We start from the raw sequence: 15911 nt of genomic DNA, 5'->3' as shown, positions 1-15911 counted from the left end.
GCAACGTCAAAAGTGTTGTGATTGTGTCGCAAAAAATACGAACCGTATTAAAAGACGATGCAGTTGTTTACCAATAAAAGGCGTTATCTGACCTGTTACGTCATGTTGGTTGGATTTGATAATTATTTTCAGATCGTGTTTGACGGAAAACTAATGATAATAGTTTAAAAAGAACTACTGGTGTTTTCATTGTTTAACACGTTGTTGAAAGAAAACAAAACCGGCATCTTATATAAAGTAGACTATATTATTTTATTTTTTAATTTGTATACCACGTGACACCACGGAAGTGACGCGGGGTGCTCAAAAGAGTTAAGCAAAGCATCTGGGAGCAAAACAGCAGTTAGCTTTATTTCATTTTAACCCACAAGACCGGAGAAGGTGACTAACTGACGGTCAAAGCAGCTAACAGTAAGTTGTTGTGGGTTTTTGTTATCGGGACATAAAGATATGCGTGTTATCTGGTAACGGGACAGGCTGCACCGCTTGACACAGCTGTCTGGCTGCCTGCCTCCTGTGCTATGCGGCCTGCTTGACGAGCTGTCCCCCATCTGTCTGCTGTCCGGGGACACTCCGGCGGCTTCGCGCGGTCAGACAGGTGATTAGCGGGTCAGCGTGTAAAGCAACGCTCACCTACGGCGCCAAACAGGCTAGGCTAACTGCAGGTGGTGGAGATCGTGAAGCTTGTGAGCTAAGCTAGCTGATGGTAACAAAGCCCCGCTGCGTTCACCTTTCCAAATTCTTCTACTTCAGGTTGCCATCTTAATTTTTGCAGGCGACGTATCGAACGTCATGTTTTGAGAGGGCACATGTTACTGCCGAGGGTTTGTGCTTGGAAGGCGAAAGCAGCCTTTAAGACTTACCGATGAGCAGCACATATTTAGATTTTAGTCTAAGAAAACATCCAGGAAAAAAAAAAAAAAACACCAAACAAACAGAAACGCATAGCTTCACACCTCTCTCGCCCCTGTCGTCCGCTGTGTTTGGGTGAAAGAGTATAGTTAAAGTAACACAAATAAAGCCGAATTGCTAAATTATGTTGTTCCTCTCTCTCTCTTTGAAAATTTGAAGTTTTGATTAATTTCAGTTTCCTATAGAGTCAGCCTATCAAATAAACTGGAGTTAAATCTGGATTCAATTGTAGCGTGACTGTGCTTATAGCAACCCGAGTAAGTGTAATTGTGAATTTATATTTACCAGAGTCCATTCACTTTGAATGAGCACCTTGTAACGAGGTGGAAAGGTTTTTTGTGTTTTTGTTTTTCATGCTTAAGTTTTTATTTTAGCTACCGCTAGGTGGAAGCACAGATGCATTAAAATCAACCCAGAGACCGTCATGGGAAGCAAAAGTCATGGTTTCTTCGGGAAATGCGCAAAGAAAGCTGTAAAATGTAATAACAATAGTGATGCATTTTGTTTCAGGCGCCTTTCAAAACACTCAAGGTCACCTTACACACGGTTTAAAGAGATGTTCTGATGCGAGAGGGAGTTAGTGATATGGATATTTGCTGGGAGGGAATTCTAGAGGCCGAGAGCAGAGCCAACTCATGATCGAGACCCCATGGTAGAAGGAAGAGGAGGAGATAGCATCGTGTTAACGTGGAGTAACATCTCTGAGGAATGTTTATAGCACCTTGTTAAATTTAAGGTTTGACCCGAACAACAGAATGGCATCAAAAAATGCAAAATGAAAGGTCTAGCTGAGTGTATTAATTTTCCAAAAATGTCTTTTACAAACTGCTCACGAACATTGTACAATGACTAGTTGCGCTCATGTCTTTCTGCTTTAGACAGTGCTGAGAGCATTAGGAACCATGTTGACACCATTTTTAAAAATAGCGCAAGCACCTTCTCTGCGTTATGTTTATTATCAAACAGAATATATAGTAATGCCAATACAACTGTAATAGGTGCACGTCAGCACACAATGTCAGGAAATGCTTATTAGTCTAGTCTTCGCTTTTTTGTTACCGTGACCTTGCAAGGTCATATCATGCAGACCGCTGTCAGTCAGCTGTGTCGTTGGGTAAAAGTAGTAGTTTGTGCACATGCCATGACATATAAACGTAATGAAATGTGACGAATGGGAAAGCTACAGTAACAGCAGTCTAATAAATGGAGAGTATGTCAAAGTCTAAGCTCTAAAGAAAGCACACCAAACCAGTCGACATGCTTAAGGTTTCTGAAAGCAGAACTGAAGGTTTTGTTTAAACATTCTGAGGAATCTTTTCACAATCACTGTGCTGTTTTTGGAACAACAGGGTCACAATCGACAGCAACAGAAAGCTTCATATTCTCATGTCCATCCTTTCCACAAGAGCTCTGCTGGCACACAGATCAGCAGTTGGTTTCCATGCATGATTGCATCATTCCAACCTGTCTGTGCTTCTCTTATTTACAGCATCTGCAAGTAGACAGCCACAATGAACCCAGTATACAGCCCTGCACCAACAGGGGTCCCCTTTACCAACACTAAGGGTATAGGTTATCCAGGTAACCTGAAGCATAGTGGTTTAAGAAACAAGCATAATTACAAGAAAATATCTCCCAGCATTGAGAATACTATTATATTCTTGTTTTGTTTCTGGTTTTGGCAGCTGGATTTCCTCTAGGATACGCAGCGGCTGCTCCAATGTACACTCCCAACATCTACGCAGGAGCAAACCCAGGCTTCCCTAACGGTGAGAAGAAAGTAACGATGAAATCTGCCCGAGTTTATCTGATAGATCTTGAAACACATCTTCCTGATGCACTTCAAAAGAGTCAAATTGTTCCATCTGACTTCTTGATTTGAATTAATTATAAACATAACGTAATAAAGAATAAAAGTTCCAAAGAGACTCTTAATAACCCTAAAAAGTGTGTGCGCTTCTCTTCTATGAGGGTCCTGTTTTACTGAGCTGCACAGCCAGTGTTTCTTCCAAGCTTCAGCTATTTTGTCCCAGAACAAACGGCCCTAATATGAGCCGTCTTCCTCCCTCTCCAGGCTATGCTCAAAGTGCTCCCTTCAAAGTGTCCTGCTCTCCCAGCACAGGGACCGTCCCACCGTACTCATCCTCCCCAAACCCCTACCCAACTGCTGTGTACCCTGTCAGGAGCACCTACCCCCAACAGAACCCCTATGCACAGGTCAGTCCTTGCTGTATGTGTATATTTTTAATAACACGCTGCCCCTCTTCATCCAGTCTCAGTGCTTGAGCTGTAACGTGTGGTTGTTTGTCCACCAGGCACTAATACCTTCACAACAACAAGGCCCTTACTACACACAGGCTCTGTATGCTCCACCGCCTCATGTCATCCATCACACGACAGTGGTCCAGCCCAATGGGATGCCTGCAGCGATGTATGCCCCGCCTATCCCTCCTCCCCGCAACAACGGTGTCGCCATGGGCATGGTAGCCGGCACCACTATGGCCATGTCAGCTGGTGAGCTGCAGCAGTTTATTGAATCTTATCCAGGATACAAATGTGTTCGATTTGTAGTTTTACCTGTGGCTTTCACTCCTCAGGAACTTTGTTGACAACTCCATCACCAGCGCCCGTCGCTCCCCACCCAGTCACGATGCCCACATATCGGCCTCCTGGCACACCCAGCTACAGCTACGTGCCCCCGCAGTGGTGAAGAGAGAGAAGTGTGAGTATGTTTTAAAAGCATCACAAGTTTGGTCAAAGGTGCAGATTAAAGGTTTATGTTTACACCCGGTGTTCTCTCTGCAGGTCCGGAAGATGGTAGATATGCATTCACACTCCAGTGTTTTTCTCTCGTGGTGACGACCTGCCCCGCCCTGGCAGCGTCCGCTACCAATTCTTCTTCTTCCAGCATAATGTGAATCTAAAACCCAACTACATAGAGTCCCATTTGGATAAGCAGGGGGTGACAAATAGGCCCATCCCCACAACCCCTATTAATGGAATAAGGCTGCATTCCATACCCCCACACCCCCACCCCCTCAACGCCAGCACCTCTACAAACCTGCTGCATATCTCACATCAAACTGCAAAGCCTCCATGCAAACTCTATGTGGACTCTCATGCAGGTTTTTATAGCTTAAATTCGTATGTAGTGAAAAAGGAGTTTGGAATAGTTTTTTTCTCTTTAATTTGGGGGATTAAATATGATGTTGAATGCATGTGTATATATAGATTTACAAAGTAATGCTAGCTCAATTCTCCCTGCTGTGACAGATGCAAATTCAATAAAAGGCACAAATCCAAAGGAACTAAGAAGAAAAAAAAAAAGAGTAATAATCTGCAATGCTGAATCACCAGTGACTATGTCTTAAATGTGAAAGAAAAAAAACAGACGAGAAACGTTTATTCATGCAAAAACATACCTGCGCCGTCCATCACGGGCCAAACTGTACTATTTTTCACCGCTTTGTGTTTAGGTAAGTGGTTTTTATCGTTTTCTTTCAGTGATGCAGTGTTTGCATAATGTCTTACCATTTTTGTATTGTAGGAACAAAAGATGGGACTTTGAGTTTGTGCCTCTGTGACTGGTGGCCATTCCAACTCTTTTACTTTTTCTGGCCTGTTAAACTTTCTTCTTTTTCTTTTAAACAAATGGTGTTTCAGTTTCTTTTTTTTCCCCCAAAAGTCTGAAGCTGCTCCTGCTTGGGTGATATATGATGTATTCACTTATTTTAGCCAGAAGTGTTCTTGGTGGGGAACAAGTATAGGAAGTTATTAGAAGTCAATTGCACCCATTTAATAAGAGTGGATGAGCAGGAAGTGTGTGTGTGTGTGTGTGTGTGTGTGCATGTGTGTGAAAGCGGGACTCGAACGGAAACCATTCTGAATGGTGCCATACAGTGCAACATGCTTAGAATTTTAGACTTACATGTCACTCTAATGAATTTACTCTTAGGCAGATTTGAAGCACTACATCATTAAATCACCGCTCAACGTGGACATGTTAGGGCACCGTAATGATATTAAACTCCATTTGTGAATAGCACTACTGAATGAAGGCACTAATTCCAAACGGTTTGTAAAAGATATTTGACTTTTTCCGACATCGCTCGCTGTCTTACCTCAAGTCTCCAGGCTAAAAATCCACCAATGTCACTGTTTCAGACATGCTTTTCTATGTTGCCTCGGTCACCTCAGTTAAACATGTTTTGTAAATGTTATTTTTGTGACTTTGGTTGCTGTTTTGTATTCTAAAGAAAGACCAAAAATAAAAACAAATATAAGAATAACCTGTGTTGTGCATGTCTTCTCACTGGGTGTGTTGGGGCAGCCAGAAATGATGACAAAATAAAGAAGAACATGAAACAAAATATATGCTGGACGATTCAAACTGGTTTGAAAGGCAATATTTGGTATGACAATTTTTTTTATGACCACATGACATGCCACATTTTCAGGTAATGGCTCTTTGGGAATTTGTATTTTAAACCTGGAACTCAAAATATAAAGAAACAAGGGCCGACTCAGGACTTTTACACAGTTCTGATTATGATATTGTACTGTAGTCCCCATGGCTCTGTTCTATATTATAGATTTTAGACATTTTATTCTTAAAGCTACTCATTGGTAATTGAGGTCAAGTCAAACAACTTTCTGTAACTTAATTTCATAAAACAATATTTTAAGTATTATCATTATTATTGTTGTTTGGAGAGAAGTAGTAGCATAAACCACTGGCTGCTGTTTAACAGAGGATGGCGTCAAAGCTTTCCTACGTCAATTGGAAAACGAAGAAGAAGATTTCCCAGCTTGCAGTTCGGCGCGCGAATTTGGATTTTGTTATGGTCAAGCCGTAGCCTGTATGGCTCAAACATGGTACTGTACTGTTAAACGTTACTCTAACCATTTTTCTCTTTGACAGAATATCCTAGTTTTTATTCTTTAGACGTGTCGGTGTAAGTCTGAGTCTGTTTGCGGCTGTTTTCTCGTGAGCTCGTGTCATTAAGTCTAAACTTTGCATTTATTTCTTAATTGTAGTCTAAGTGGTTATTGGGAGAACAAGCTAAAAGACAGAGGTGAAGTTTTATTAATGCTTGTTCTGAAAGCCAATAAACAATAAGTAGTAAACACGTGAGTGTTGAGGGGGTGAAAGTTATTATTATTATTATTTAGCTAATTAGCACTAAGTTTATGCGCTCGTCTGCGCGCGCCATGTAGCAAAGCTAAAGTAGGCTTACATTGACAAGTGCGAATTAACATTAAGCAACACTAAAATGAGCTGAAAGAATTAATTTATTGTTGTGAGGCAAACACGGTTGATTTGCGTTGGCAGGAAGCGAGCAGAGATACGCTTGTAGATAGTTTTGGAAACGACAGGAGCAGCGGGACAGCCAAATCAGCTGATCGCTTTCAAGACTTGTGGAGGCAACTTGGAGAGTGTCACCAAAATGCACTTCAGGGTAACTGACAGTTTGATCTCACCACGTTCATGCTGGCTTTCATATCTATAATATGAAGTTCAGAAGCTAAATGAAAACACATGTCATCATTGCACTTGTTGCTGTTTCTAGAATTGGAAGCAAAAGTAAGCAAGCTGAAAAAGGAACGTTGCCTGTGAGTATGTTGTGTCATTTTGCGTTTAATGAGAAAGACACTTGAGTCTTAGTAAGTTATGTATGAAGGGTAAAGTGATGTGTTTGTCCTCTACAGAGATGCGCAGAGGCTTGAAGTGTTTTACAGTCGAAACCAGCAGCTCAAGGAGCAAAATAAAAACCTGCAGGATGCCATGGCTCTCCTGGAGGAAAGGTAATTTACCCAAAGATGAATGCACGTGCACTCCACTGTTATTCCCTTTGTAGCAAATGCTTGTTTGTTTGTTTGGAATATATGTGTCTCGTTGAACCTCTGTTAAATTCTAACTATAACTTAGGATGGGAGAGCTGCAGTTTGGCACTGATGTGGGATTTCTAATTAACTGGAGCAACATGATACCAAAGACAAGAATAACCTTTTCTGATTCATTGTATGGGTGCTTCAGATTCCCCCGCAGACTGAAAGTTAACAAGATTTAATGTGTTGCATTAAAACGGTGTGAAACATAAAGATTGCCAGCAGTGCTTTCCCTTTCCAGGCTTCGAGCAGCAGAGTGTGATCGATGCTCCATCTTAGAGGAGAACATGAAAAACGGTCAGCAGCAGAATCTGCGTCTTATCGAGAAACTAAGTGAGTGTTTTCATTTCGGTGTCCAACAGCCATTAATAGCCCTCTCTGATGTGCATACACATATGCAGATGCAATCTTTCACAACAGTAGTATGTTATATAATATGACGAGTAATATACTAGAATAAATGTGAAAAAACCCTAAAAATTCTTTAAGATTCTCAGTTTGTTTAAGAACAGAGAAAAACATGTTCTTTGCAAACCTTTGTTCCTCAGAAAATGAAAGAAACCTGCTGGAGGATGAAAACAATAAGCTGCGAGCTGAGCTGCAAAAACTGAAGAGTTCTCGGTAAGCTGTGTCGCATTAATGTTTTTGTTCACGAGAAAAATATGAGAAATGTTTTAAAAAGTTAAAGCAATAACTTGAAGTACTTTGAAGTTTATCAGTATCTCGCATCATGGAGGAAGTTTGACTCTTTACAGACTTGCTTCAGTTCATTGAGGTCTGGATTTTGACTGGGCCATTGCACAACACCCTGACTCTTCTGTTTTTCAGCCATTCTGTTGAATGTAGATTTGCTGCTTTGATTCAGATCATTGTCTTGTTGCATGAGCCTGTTATTGCCAAGCTTTAACCGTCAGACGGATGACTTGGAATACTTTGGTATATATGGGAGTTCTTGGATGACTCAGACACATCAAATCATCACCACTCCACCACCGTGCTTTGTGGTGATGTATTTGGGTTTTGCCAAACACACCCCTCTGCATTATACGTACACGTCTTCAGTTTGGTCTCGTCTGTTCCAGTAGTCTTGTGGTTTGTTTGTGAGCCTAAGCTTTGCCTTCATGTTCTTTTTAGAGAGAAGCAGCTTTCTCCTGAAAATAAGCCATCCCTGTTCATCGTTTTCTGACTGTGCTGTCATGAACTTTAACATTTACACACTGAGACCTGTAGAGTCTGAGATGTAACCCCTGCTTTCTTATTTTATTGTATTTCTTTTTACAGTTTCTGAGCATTGCGCAGTCTACTCATCAAGGTGTCTCTTGACATTGATACATCTGTCTCACAGAGACTGTTCTTCATTTGGTTAGATATTGTGAACGGGTTTTTCTTAGCCAATCATCCACTGCGCTCATGTACTTAAGATGTCTTCAGTTGTCTTTCATGTGTTTTGGTGTTGCTGAGCCTGGTTTGTGCATTTATTCTTTTTACAAATGCAAGTTTATTCTACTGCTCCGATAGGTTTATTTTGGTTTTATGGCTTCTTCCGTTTGCGCCCAGATTTTAATTAATTAATTTTTTAACCTCATATTAAAAGTTCCAGTGAAAAGATACTTAATAGATTTTAAATATTTAAAATGGGGGACTGTGTCATGATTCCTGCAAATAGCTGTAAACAGTGCAATACTTTTGTTAAACCTCTTGAATTAAAGCTTCTATAAAAATGTGTATCACCTACATTGGTCAGACATTTCAGGAGTGAACAATACATTATCCCAAGCTGCTACTCAGTATTCTTATTTTTATGTGTTTATAAGCTTTTTGGTGCTAACAGTCCCAGTTTCTTCTGTGGCCCCTTGGGAAAATAAATTTCCCCCCTCAGTAGGCTTGTAGGTTCAGGTTCGGTAAGTTTTAAAGTTTCAGTTTCCAGTGAAGCACTACACGTGTGCTTTTCTTTTCAGGTCTGAATCCAAGGAGGCCTCACCCGCAGAACAGGAAGAGGGCGTTATTCCAGACTCCCCGATCTTGCCCAGCTCACTGCCCGTGGTAAACAGATTGAAGAAACAGAAAAACAACGACCAAATGAAGCGTGTGCGCTATGCAGAGGTGCCTCTACCACAGTCTAACAATTCGCTCTTCAATGGTCAGTCCTCTTTAAAGTAGCTTCCTCTTCGTCACCTGTCTGAAGACACAAACCAGTTTTCTAATCTAAATTCTTTTTTATACAAAGATCCTGAGGGTGCCACAAAGAATCCTGGAAGAGCAGAAGTGCTCGTCCCTAACACCTGTGAAATGGACGCGTCGCAGATCTCAAGTGTGACTTCATCCATTATTGGTCTTCCGTAGATGCGATCATGAGCGTGTTGCTGTTAACATGTCTGTTTCCATTTTCAGATGATGTGACTGAAGATGAAGAAGAGGCAGCAATTGCAGAAACTTGTGGCCTTGAACTTATTGAAAAGCAGCAGATGGTGTGTATAAGCAGGATTTGAAACAAATGATGATCTAATAAAAATGTAATGTGATCAGGCTTTAATAAAAACGAATCTTAGGTGTGATCAAACAGATTAGCTCTCTTTCTCACCTTAGAATCTCAGGAAAGCCCCAAGCCAGCAAAGAAGCTTCAGCACTCTCTGGAAGCAGGACGTTCGTTTAAAGTAAGCATTGAGACATCATCTTCTGCTGTGGCAGACACCTCCATGTGGAAAAGAGAAAAAAAAATAACAGTTCGGTGCTACAGTTATACTTGTTTCCCTCTTCAAGGCCTTGCTTCTTGTCCTCTTCATCCACACTGATGCACAGTCCAGACTCAACATCTAAAGGGTCCCCATCTCTTCTCCCACGCATCAAACGGTTTGCAGAAGGCGGCAGTGTTTGCAGGGCAAAACGGGTGAAGGAGGGAAGTCCAGAGGTACAGGAACGCAGTCAACGAGGACTCCAAGAAGACGCGGACAACCAGGAGGAAGGCGAACACCTACAGCGTGAACAGATCAGCCAGACTGCCATATCTGTGAGCAATCCAAGCATCAAGAAGGAGCAACTAGATAGGAAGGCAAGAGAAGGCAGTAACATCATTGTCAAATTTTAACCACGTTTAGTGTCCAGGCTGTTTAATTAAATGTAAGACAGAAATATAGAGTTTCAAGGTGCTTTTTATATCACACAGGTACAGTCAGGACATAATATGAGCACCAGCCAAAAGCCAAGCACTTCTTGTAGCAGTCCTGCTTTCAAGAAGCCAAAAATGAAGGTTAAACTGGATGCAGACGGGAAGAAAAGAACCCCTGTGCAGGATCTGAATGCTTCACAAGGCCAGCGTGAAGCTAAAGATGGTGATTTCTCTTCAGCAAAGTCACTTGAAGGACATGCGGATATTTCTGATTGTTGTACAGTTTGAAATGCTCCTCAATAATATTCAGTTAACTTGAATGTGGCTGTGTGTTCCAGCTGATAGGAAGCACACAGTGGAGCCTACATGGAGCGTCGATCCTGCGCTCGCTCTCTCCATGTACGACAGCGAGTGGAAAGGAGACGAGGTATAGTCACGTGATCTGCTCTGCTGAACAACCTTCACCCTCAGCATGCACTATACTGTAAGCTGGCTCGGGGCCTTTGGGCTTGGCCATATTAGGAATATCCTCTCTTATTAACATCATCCAGACCTGGGAGTAGAAATGCGAGTGCTGAGGTTGATCTGAAGCCTGAGTTTTACTTGTACATATACTGACCTCATTATTTTAAACTGTGTCCCTATTTAATGTGAGCGTTCATCATTTTAACATTATTTAAACTAAATCTATTCATTGCACACGTCGTTGTGAGAGTCTAACACAGGTTTTGTGCGTTCCAGGAAATTGATGAGCGGCAGCATCATGTGGAGATGGCAGATACAGACTGCACCTGGGTCAGTCACAGCTTACTTCAGCGTCAAAGAGAGAAGGACCGAGACAGAGGAGACAGTGTGTTCGGTGAATATACACGGCAACACTTTTTTTCTAAAATATTTAAAATATGTTGATTTAAACTGTTAGTAATCTCAACTGTCCCTACTTCAAGGACTCGGTGAAAAAGCAAATGACAGCTTGGATATGATGTTCGACACAACGGCTTACGGGGAGTACAAATCTTGCAACAGTTCACATCTAGGCCAGAGCCAGCCCTGTGACCGTGATGATGATGAAGAGGAGGCCATTGGTGAGCTTTCAGATTGAAAGAAAATGTGTGCAATCTAGATCAGTATTTTCAGATATCTATTCGTAAGGTAAACCCTGTGTTTTTTCCCCCCCCCCTAAATTCTCCAAATAAGGAGATCCTCCTGAAGACAGTGCATGCCAGTCTAAAGCACGGTAAGAAACTGATCAACCTTTTCAGGTGTTTATCTGAAGATGATCATGTTTGCTGGTCATTGTCAGTTTTCCATAACCTAGATCTGTCTCTGGATTAGACACCCAGCGTTTGCACATGTAGCAGTCGTTCGCAAAAAGGATGAGAGAAGAAAACTGAAGGGCACTACCTGCAAGGAATGTGAAATTGTAAGTATTCTGAGTACCTGAGTTTAATAAAACTGACACACTGCTTACACTGATCCTATTTTAAATAATTGTTTACCTGCAGTATTACGCCCATCTGCCAGAGGAGGAAAAACAGAAAAAGCTGTCTGCTTGCTCAAGGCATCGTTTCCTGTACGTTCCTCCATGCACACCTGAAAACTTCTGGGAAGTTGGATTCCCATCAACGCAAACATGCATTGAGAGAGGTAATTTAACAGTTATGCACTGTAGATTAAAGCAGTAAGGGCAAAACATTTGAACCCATTTCTCAGCAGGACCATTCTTCATCCTGTCATGCTTTTCAGTGCACGAGAGAGGATTGTACTGTCTTTAATACTAGGATGTGTCCTCTGTTGTAGGTTACATCAAAGAAGAGAAGAATCCTGAGGCGCGCTTACGGAGGAGGCAGCCATTAAATGCTCTATTCTCACCGAAGCGAAACAAGGAGGAGAAATAAAAATGTCCATCTGTAAAAGAACTGATGTTGTGAAGAAGGTTGCCGTTGTTTCCTTTCTCCCCTTCAGTCGTTCTGACTTGTGTTTTGTTTTTTTTAAATGTTTTTTGTGCGGATAGTTTGGATGAATAAATAATTGTTTCTATGGAGTGTTGGGATTGTCACAGTTCATCTACAAATAAGTAAGTAATAATATGCAGACCTTTAAATTCTGACCCAGTGCAGTGAGGACAGTTTGTACCAAACTTTTATTTGGTCAGGAGATCAGATAATAGACAAAGTTATAAAATGAATGTAGAAAAATAGAATCTGCATCCCCAGTTAATAAAGAAAGTCATTTGAGGTGAACTCGTCTAAAGTGCTGAAATTCGTCACACGTGAGTATCCCTCTCAGAATAGATCAGCAGAGCCTCTCCGACGTGACTGACGACCACACTGCAATCAAAAACAGATCAGGGCTTTCATCAAAAATCCAGCGTCACGAGATTAACGTGTATTAAACTGGAAAACAAAAAGCATTAAAAGTTGGACATAAACCTGCAACTTTTTAAAACCACAACTGACAAGAATTCACATACAAACGTTCACAAACATGTTAGAACAAATAAGACGGATGCAGAAATCTGAAGCATGGAAAATGAACATTTGTTTTTGTGCTGAAATGAGCTGGAAACAAAAGTTTGGTACCTACCACAAAAGAGACGAAGCATTAGAGTTCACAGAGAAAATAAATGGAGACAGGAGCATGGCAGTAACCTGACAGGACATAATCCAACAAGTAAATCGCATCAGTTTGACTTTGACGATCAACACGTGTGTGTGCGATGAACTGTGTGTTACATGAGTTTAACATATCTGAAGTCACCTTAGATAAAAAGATCCAGACCCCAAAGTGTTCAAAGGACAGTCCGCTTTTTAATTTGACTGTAGCCAACCGCAGCAAAAAGCCCAGCAGAGCGCTGTGAAGTGAGACACACAACCAGTAAGAAGGCCACAAACCTTCCTCTGTCCTATTAAACCTTTTACAGAACTGGAACAGGAGTCCTTGTACATAAACACACTAAATATGCCGTTATTTAAAACTTTCTAACAAAGATCTACTTATTTTATATCCAAGTATAATTAGAACGGACTCTGAAGGCTTCAGTTTGATATGAACTCAAAGGGCGACAGCTTGTTTTCACGGCTAACCAACATCGATGCAATCAATATTAGAGAAAACTGACGTTTTCACCTGGCACAGCAGCCACAGTGAAATGTGTGCGACTGCAGGGACGGGAACTCCAAGGCACCTGTGAGGTCACCTGCACAGGGACAAGAGGCATAAATTTTATATACACACACACACACATATATATGTGAAAATGAGCTGGAGACAGTGGTAGTAACAGAAAGAGAGGAGGCAGAGCTGGAAGTGGAGGTTGAAGATGTTAAACTAGGACAGCAGAGTTACAGCTCAGGTTGAGCGGTTTGGAGAGAAGAGACAGTGGACAAATTGGACAAAGGAGTTTTTAAAGTGGAGATGCCAGGCAGGAGGAAAAGAGGAAGACCTCAGAGGAGATCCATGGATGTAGTGAAAGAGGACATGCAGGGGGGTGGTGTGACAGAGGTGGAGGGTCTGCTGTGCTGGCTCCTAAAGAAGTAGAAGAGGAGCTGCAAAATGAGCAATAACAGAAGTTTTTGTGAGAATATTTGCAGAATCTATGTGAGGTCAGTCGTACCTGTCGGGTGAGCAGCAACAGCCAGCAGCAGCACGCTGTTGTTCAAAGGGGGGAAGCTGTTATTAGGCACTGATAATATCTAAATCTGCTTAACGTGAAAGGTTAAAGTTTTGAAATGAATCCGACTGAATAACTTAGACATCACTATCCCGTATATTGACCCTTAATTTTAAGACTTATGAATGGCAGTCGAATAAGGAAACGAATAAGCTTTTTTGGATCATGTCTAACGCATCAACACTTGGGTTTATCACAATTGTTTACATGTAGTTTAAGTAAATTAATACTCTCACGTTAGAAGATTGAAGGTTCAGCCTCAGATCAAACAATTTAGACTTGAATCTTACCTGAACAGGTAGTTAATGCACTGCTGCTCAAGATCACTGCAATCAAATCACAAAAGCAGCGTCTTCAGCCTCTGATGTGCAGCAGAGCAAGCTGAAGCTGAGAAACTGCACCGCATGCTAGACTAGGAAGGCGCTCATGTGCGCCCACCAAAGGCTTTCACTCACCTCAGGTTGACGGACTTGTGGTGAACTTGAAAGACTCTATATGCACCTGCAAAGCAGTGTTGTTGTTTCAATTTCTGCTGCTGTTGCAGTCGCTTATTGCCATCAAAAGATTTAAGCCTTAGGGCAAAATCGATCAGCTCAAACACAACATCACCTCAAACCCTCGGCCTTATCAAGGCTCAGACATCTTCATCATCATTCTTCTCACAGTTAAAAGTGTTTTTAAAGTCATATTACGATATTAGACTTACCAACACAGGCGAGATGGCAGACGGCCCACAGGTAACCGCTGTGGTCCACCTGCACGGCAAGGACACATGCTAACTAACTTGATCTACGGCACCGGCAATAAGTGAGCCAGGATTGTTATTACCTGAGGGTCATAAAAGGGAAGGTTGATGGCTGAAAGCAGCATGAGGCATAGGCTGGAAGAGAAGGAGGGACGTTTAATGTGTGAAATGTGTGAATCTCTTTTTAAAAAAATAATAAAAAAAACATCCATACCTGATAAATTTCAGCCACTGTGTCTTCTGCTAAAAAACAAAAAGCAGAGAGAGCACATTAGGAGCAGGAGTGTGAAGCACATGACTGAACAGATCAGTTTACAGCAGGCGGTGAGCGCACTTACCTCTCTGCGCATGACCTTGAAGATCACGTAGCTAAAGGGATGAGAGCAGTTCTGAAGAGTGAAGAAGAAGGGAATGTCCTGCGTGGAGGAGACACACTCATAACAAGATTGTCACAGTAGCAAGAAAAATCAGCACATGAATGCACTGCGATGTTATTTTAAGTGAACTGTGCACTTACTAAACGTGATAATGCCCGGGAACCAGCGTAAATGTTCCCCACAAATAGGAGGGAGCCCGGAAGCCAGGACAGAGCCGCAGATCTGTAATGCAATATTAGAGCACGTGGATCGTGTGGAAATCTCCCACGCGGCAGTATAATATCAAACCCAGCAGAATGCAGTGCGGTGACAGTACCTGGTGATGCGGTTTATTTCCACCCATCCCAGCTTTCCAGACACTAGAAGCAGGATAGCTCCAATAAATGTCTGCCATCTGGAAATGTGCAGTTTGGTCGTGTTAGTGAGAACAAACACGAGGTTATTCAGGTATCACACAACAGGGTGCATAATTAAACTAATGAATAATTCCTTTTACTTCTTTAGATTTATTGAAATGTATTCTACTCAAAGAAGAGTCACTTCACTAGATACATATTCAATATTTATTTTCAGTTACTCACCCTTGAAATAAGGTTGGATAGGTGAAGTTTAACACTGACAGGACAAACTAAAAAAAAAGAGAAGACAGTGAGCTCATTTCATATGCAGGCAGTGTGGTATTAATAATTTCCCTAGAGATGCTTCATTACTCCCGCCAAAACCCATTTAAAAGTCTGCCAATTAGGTTTGTACAGCTGTCTCTATAAATCTGTACGGGATACAACACGACTCTAACTATGTGATATAATCGAGTTTTCAATTCGGCATAACTGTGGATCCTATTCACACTTGGTCTTTGTACACTTCCTGCACTTATTTCTACTCCCTGATACCAAGCGCTAATATTACCCTTTACACAGCTGATGTCTGGATGGATTCACATGGGATTACTCAAAGCATCTCCGCGGAATCTCTAAATCAGTAACCTCCTTTTCAAACTAAAGTTTTTGACTCGTATCCTCGCTAGTACCTACCTTGTTCGTGAAATATGACACAACAAAAACAAGGCTAAAAGCGAGGCCGGTGACGTGTCTCCTCCACTGCATGATGGTCTGCAGACACGCTGCAGCTGGGACATGATGAGAAGTACCAACAAAAATAATAAAGCTTTTAATACAGCGGCTCGTTTTTGAAACTGAAGACCTCTCA

At 41.7% G+C, this 15911-nt stretch overlaps 3 protein-coding genes across 4 annotated transcripts; 2 read left to right on the top strand and 1 right to left on the bottom strand.

The window, feature by feature from the left end:
• Nucleotides 1-322: 322 nt before the first annotated feature.
• fam168b (family with sequence similarity 168 member B) lies at nt 323-5102 on the top strand. Its single transcript, XM_085361946.1, has 7 exons — nt 323-411; nt 2402-2493; nt 2598-2681; nt 2987-3129; nt 3228-3426; nt 3510-3634; nt 3718-5102. Exons 2-6 carry the CDS (start codon nt 2424-2426, stop codon nt 3620-3622), a joined length of 609 nt encoding a protein of 202 aa, XP_085218072.1. The 5' UTR covers nt 323-411; nt 2402-2423; the 3' UTR covers nt 3623-3634; nt 3718-5102.
• A 564-nt stretch (nt 5103-5666) lies between these two features.
• On the top strand, nt 5667-11805 carry rbbp8 (retinoblastoma binding protein 8). The gene is made up of 19 exons (XM_085362140.1): nt 5667-5726; nt 6245-6371; nt 6483-6525; nt 6622-6717; nt 7043-7134; nt 7350-7422; nt 8760-8941; nt 9029-9112; nt 9193-9269; nt 9388-9455; nt 9601-9850; nt 9965-10130; nt 10246-10334; nt 10649-10766; nt 10855-10992; nt 11105-11144; nt 11243-11330; nt 11413-11554; nt 11708-11805. The coding sequence occupies exons 1-19, from the start codon at nt 5667-5669 to the stop codon at nt 11803-11805; spliced, it is 2031 nt and encodes a 676-aa protein (XP_085218266.1).
• Nucleotides 11806-12127: 322 nt separating this feature from the next.
• Nucleotides 12128-15911, bottom strand: slc35d4 (solute carrier family 35 member D4). Of its 2 annotated transcripts, none has more exons than XM_085361944.1 (15): nt 15737-15911; nt 15284-15330; nt 15019-15096; nt 14843-14924; nt 14664-14741; nt 14540-14568; nt 14409-14460; nt 14287-14335; nt 14036-14081; nt 13871-13906; nt 13524-13558; nt 13037-13106; nt 12668-12761; nt 12494-12558; nt 12128-12237 (listed from the first exon to the last, which is right to left on the bottom strand). In XM_085361944.1, the coding sequence occupies exons 1-15, from the start codon at nt 15806-15808 to the stop codon at nt 12174-12176; spliced, it is 897 nt and encodes a 298-aa protein (XP_085218070.1). In that variant the 5' UTR covers nt 15809-15911; the 3' UTR covers nt 12128-12173. The 2 variants fall into 2 exon arrangements, with proteins under 2 accessions (XP_085218070.1, XP_085218071.1); XM_085361945.1 differs by having other exon boundaries at nt 14540-14565.

This window comes from Diplotaxodon limnothrissa, linkage group LG9 (genome assembly GCF_057381915.1).
Source record: "Diplotaxodon limnothrissa isolate DT_005_m linkage group LG9, D_limnothrissa_male_GT1.1, whole genome shotgun sequence".
Classification (NCBI taxonomy): domain Eukaryota; kingdom Metazoa; phylum Chordata; class Actinopteri; order Cichliformes; family Cichlidae; genus Diplotaxodon; species Diplotaxodon limnothrissa.
Note: the sequence above shows the minus strand (reverse complement) of the source record. Positions and strands in the feature narration are given on the sequence as shown.

Coding starts and splice junctions, on each gene's coding strand:
- rbbp8 (XM_085362140.1), top strand. CDS start 5,667: ATGGCGTCAAAGCTTTCCTACGTCAATTGGAAAACGAAGAAGAAGATT. Junction 6,372..6,482: donor TCACCAAAATGCACTTCAGG/GTAACTGACAGT, acceptor TGCTGTTTCTAG/AATTGGAAGCAAAAGTAAGC. Junction 9,456..9,600: donor AAGCAGGACGTTCGTTTAAA/GTAAGCATTGAG, acceptor ACTGATGCACAG/TCCAGACTCAACATCTAAAG.
- slc35d4 (XM_085361944.1), bottom strand. CDS start 15,808: ATGCAGTGGAGGAGACACGTCACCGGCCTCGCTTTTAGCCTTGTTTTT. Junction 14,082..14,286: donor CTGCCATCTCGCCTGTGTTG/GTAAGTCTAATA, acceptor ACTGCTTTGCAG/GTGCATATAGAGTCTTTCAA. Junction 13,107..13,523: donor TGTTGCTGCTCACCCGACAG/GTACGACTGACC, acceptor GTCCCTGTGCAG/GTGACCTCACAGGTGCCTTG.
- fam168b (XM_085361946.1), top strand. CDS start 2,424: ATGAACCCAGTATACAGCCCTGCACCAACAGGGGTCCCCTTTACCAAC. Junction 2,494..2,597: donor TAAGGGTATAGGTTATCCAG/GTAACCTGAAGC, acceptor TGGTTTTGGCAG/CTGGATTTCCTCTAGGATAC. Junction 2,682..2,986: donor AAACCCAGGCTTCCCTAACG/GTGAGAAGAAAG, acceptor CTCCCTCTCCAG/GCTATGCTCAAAGTGCTCCC.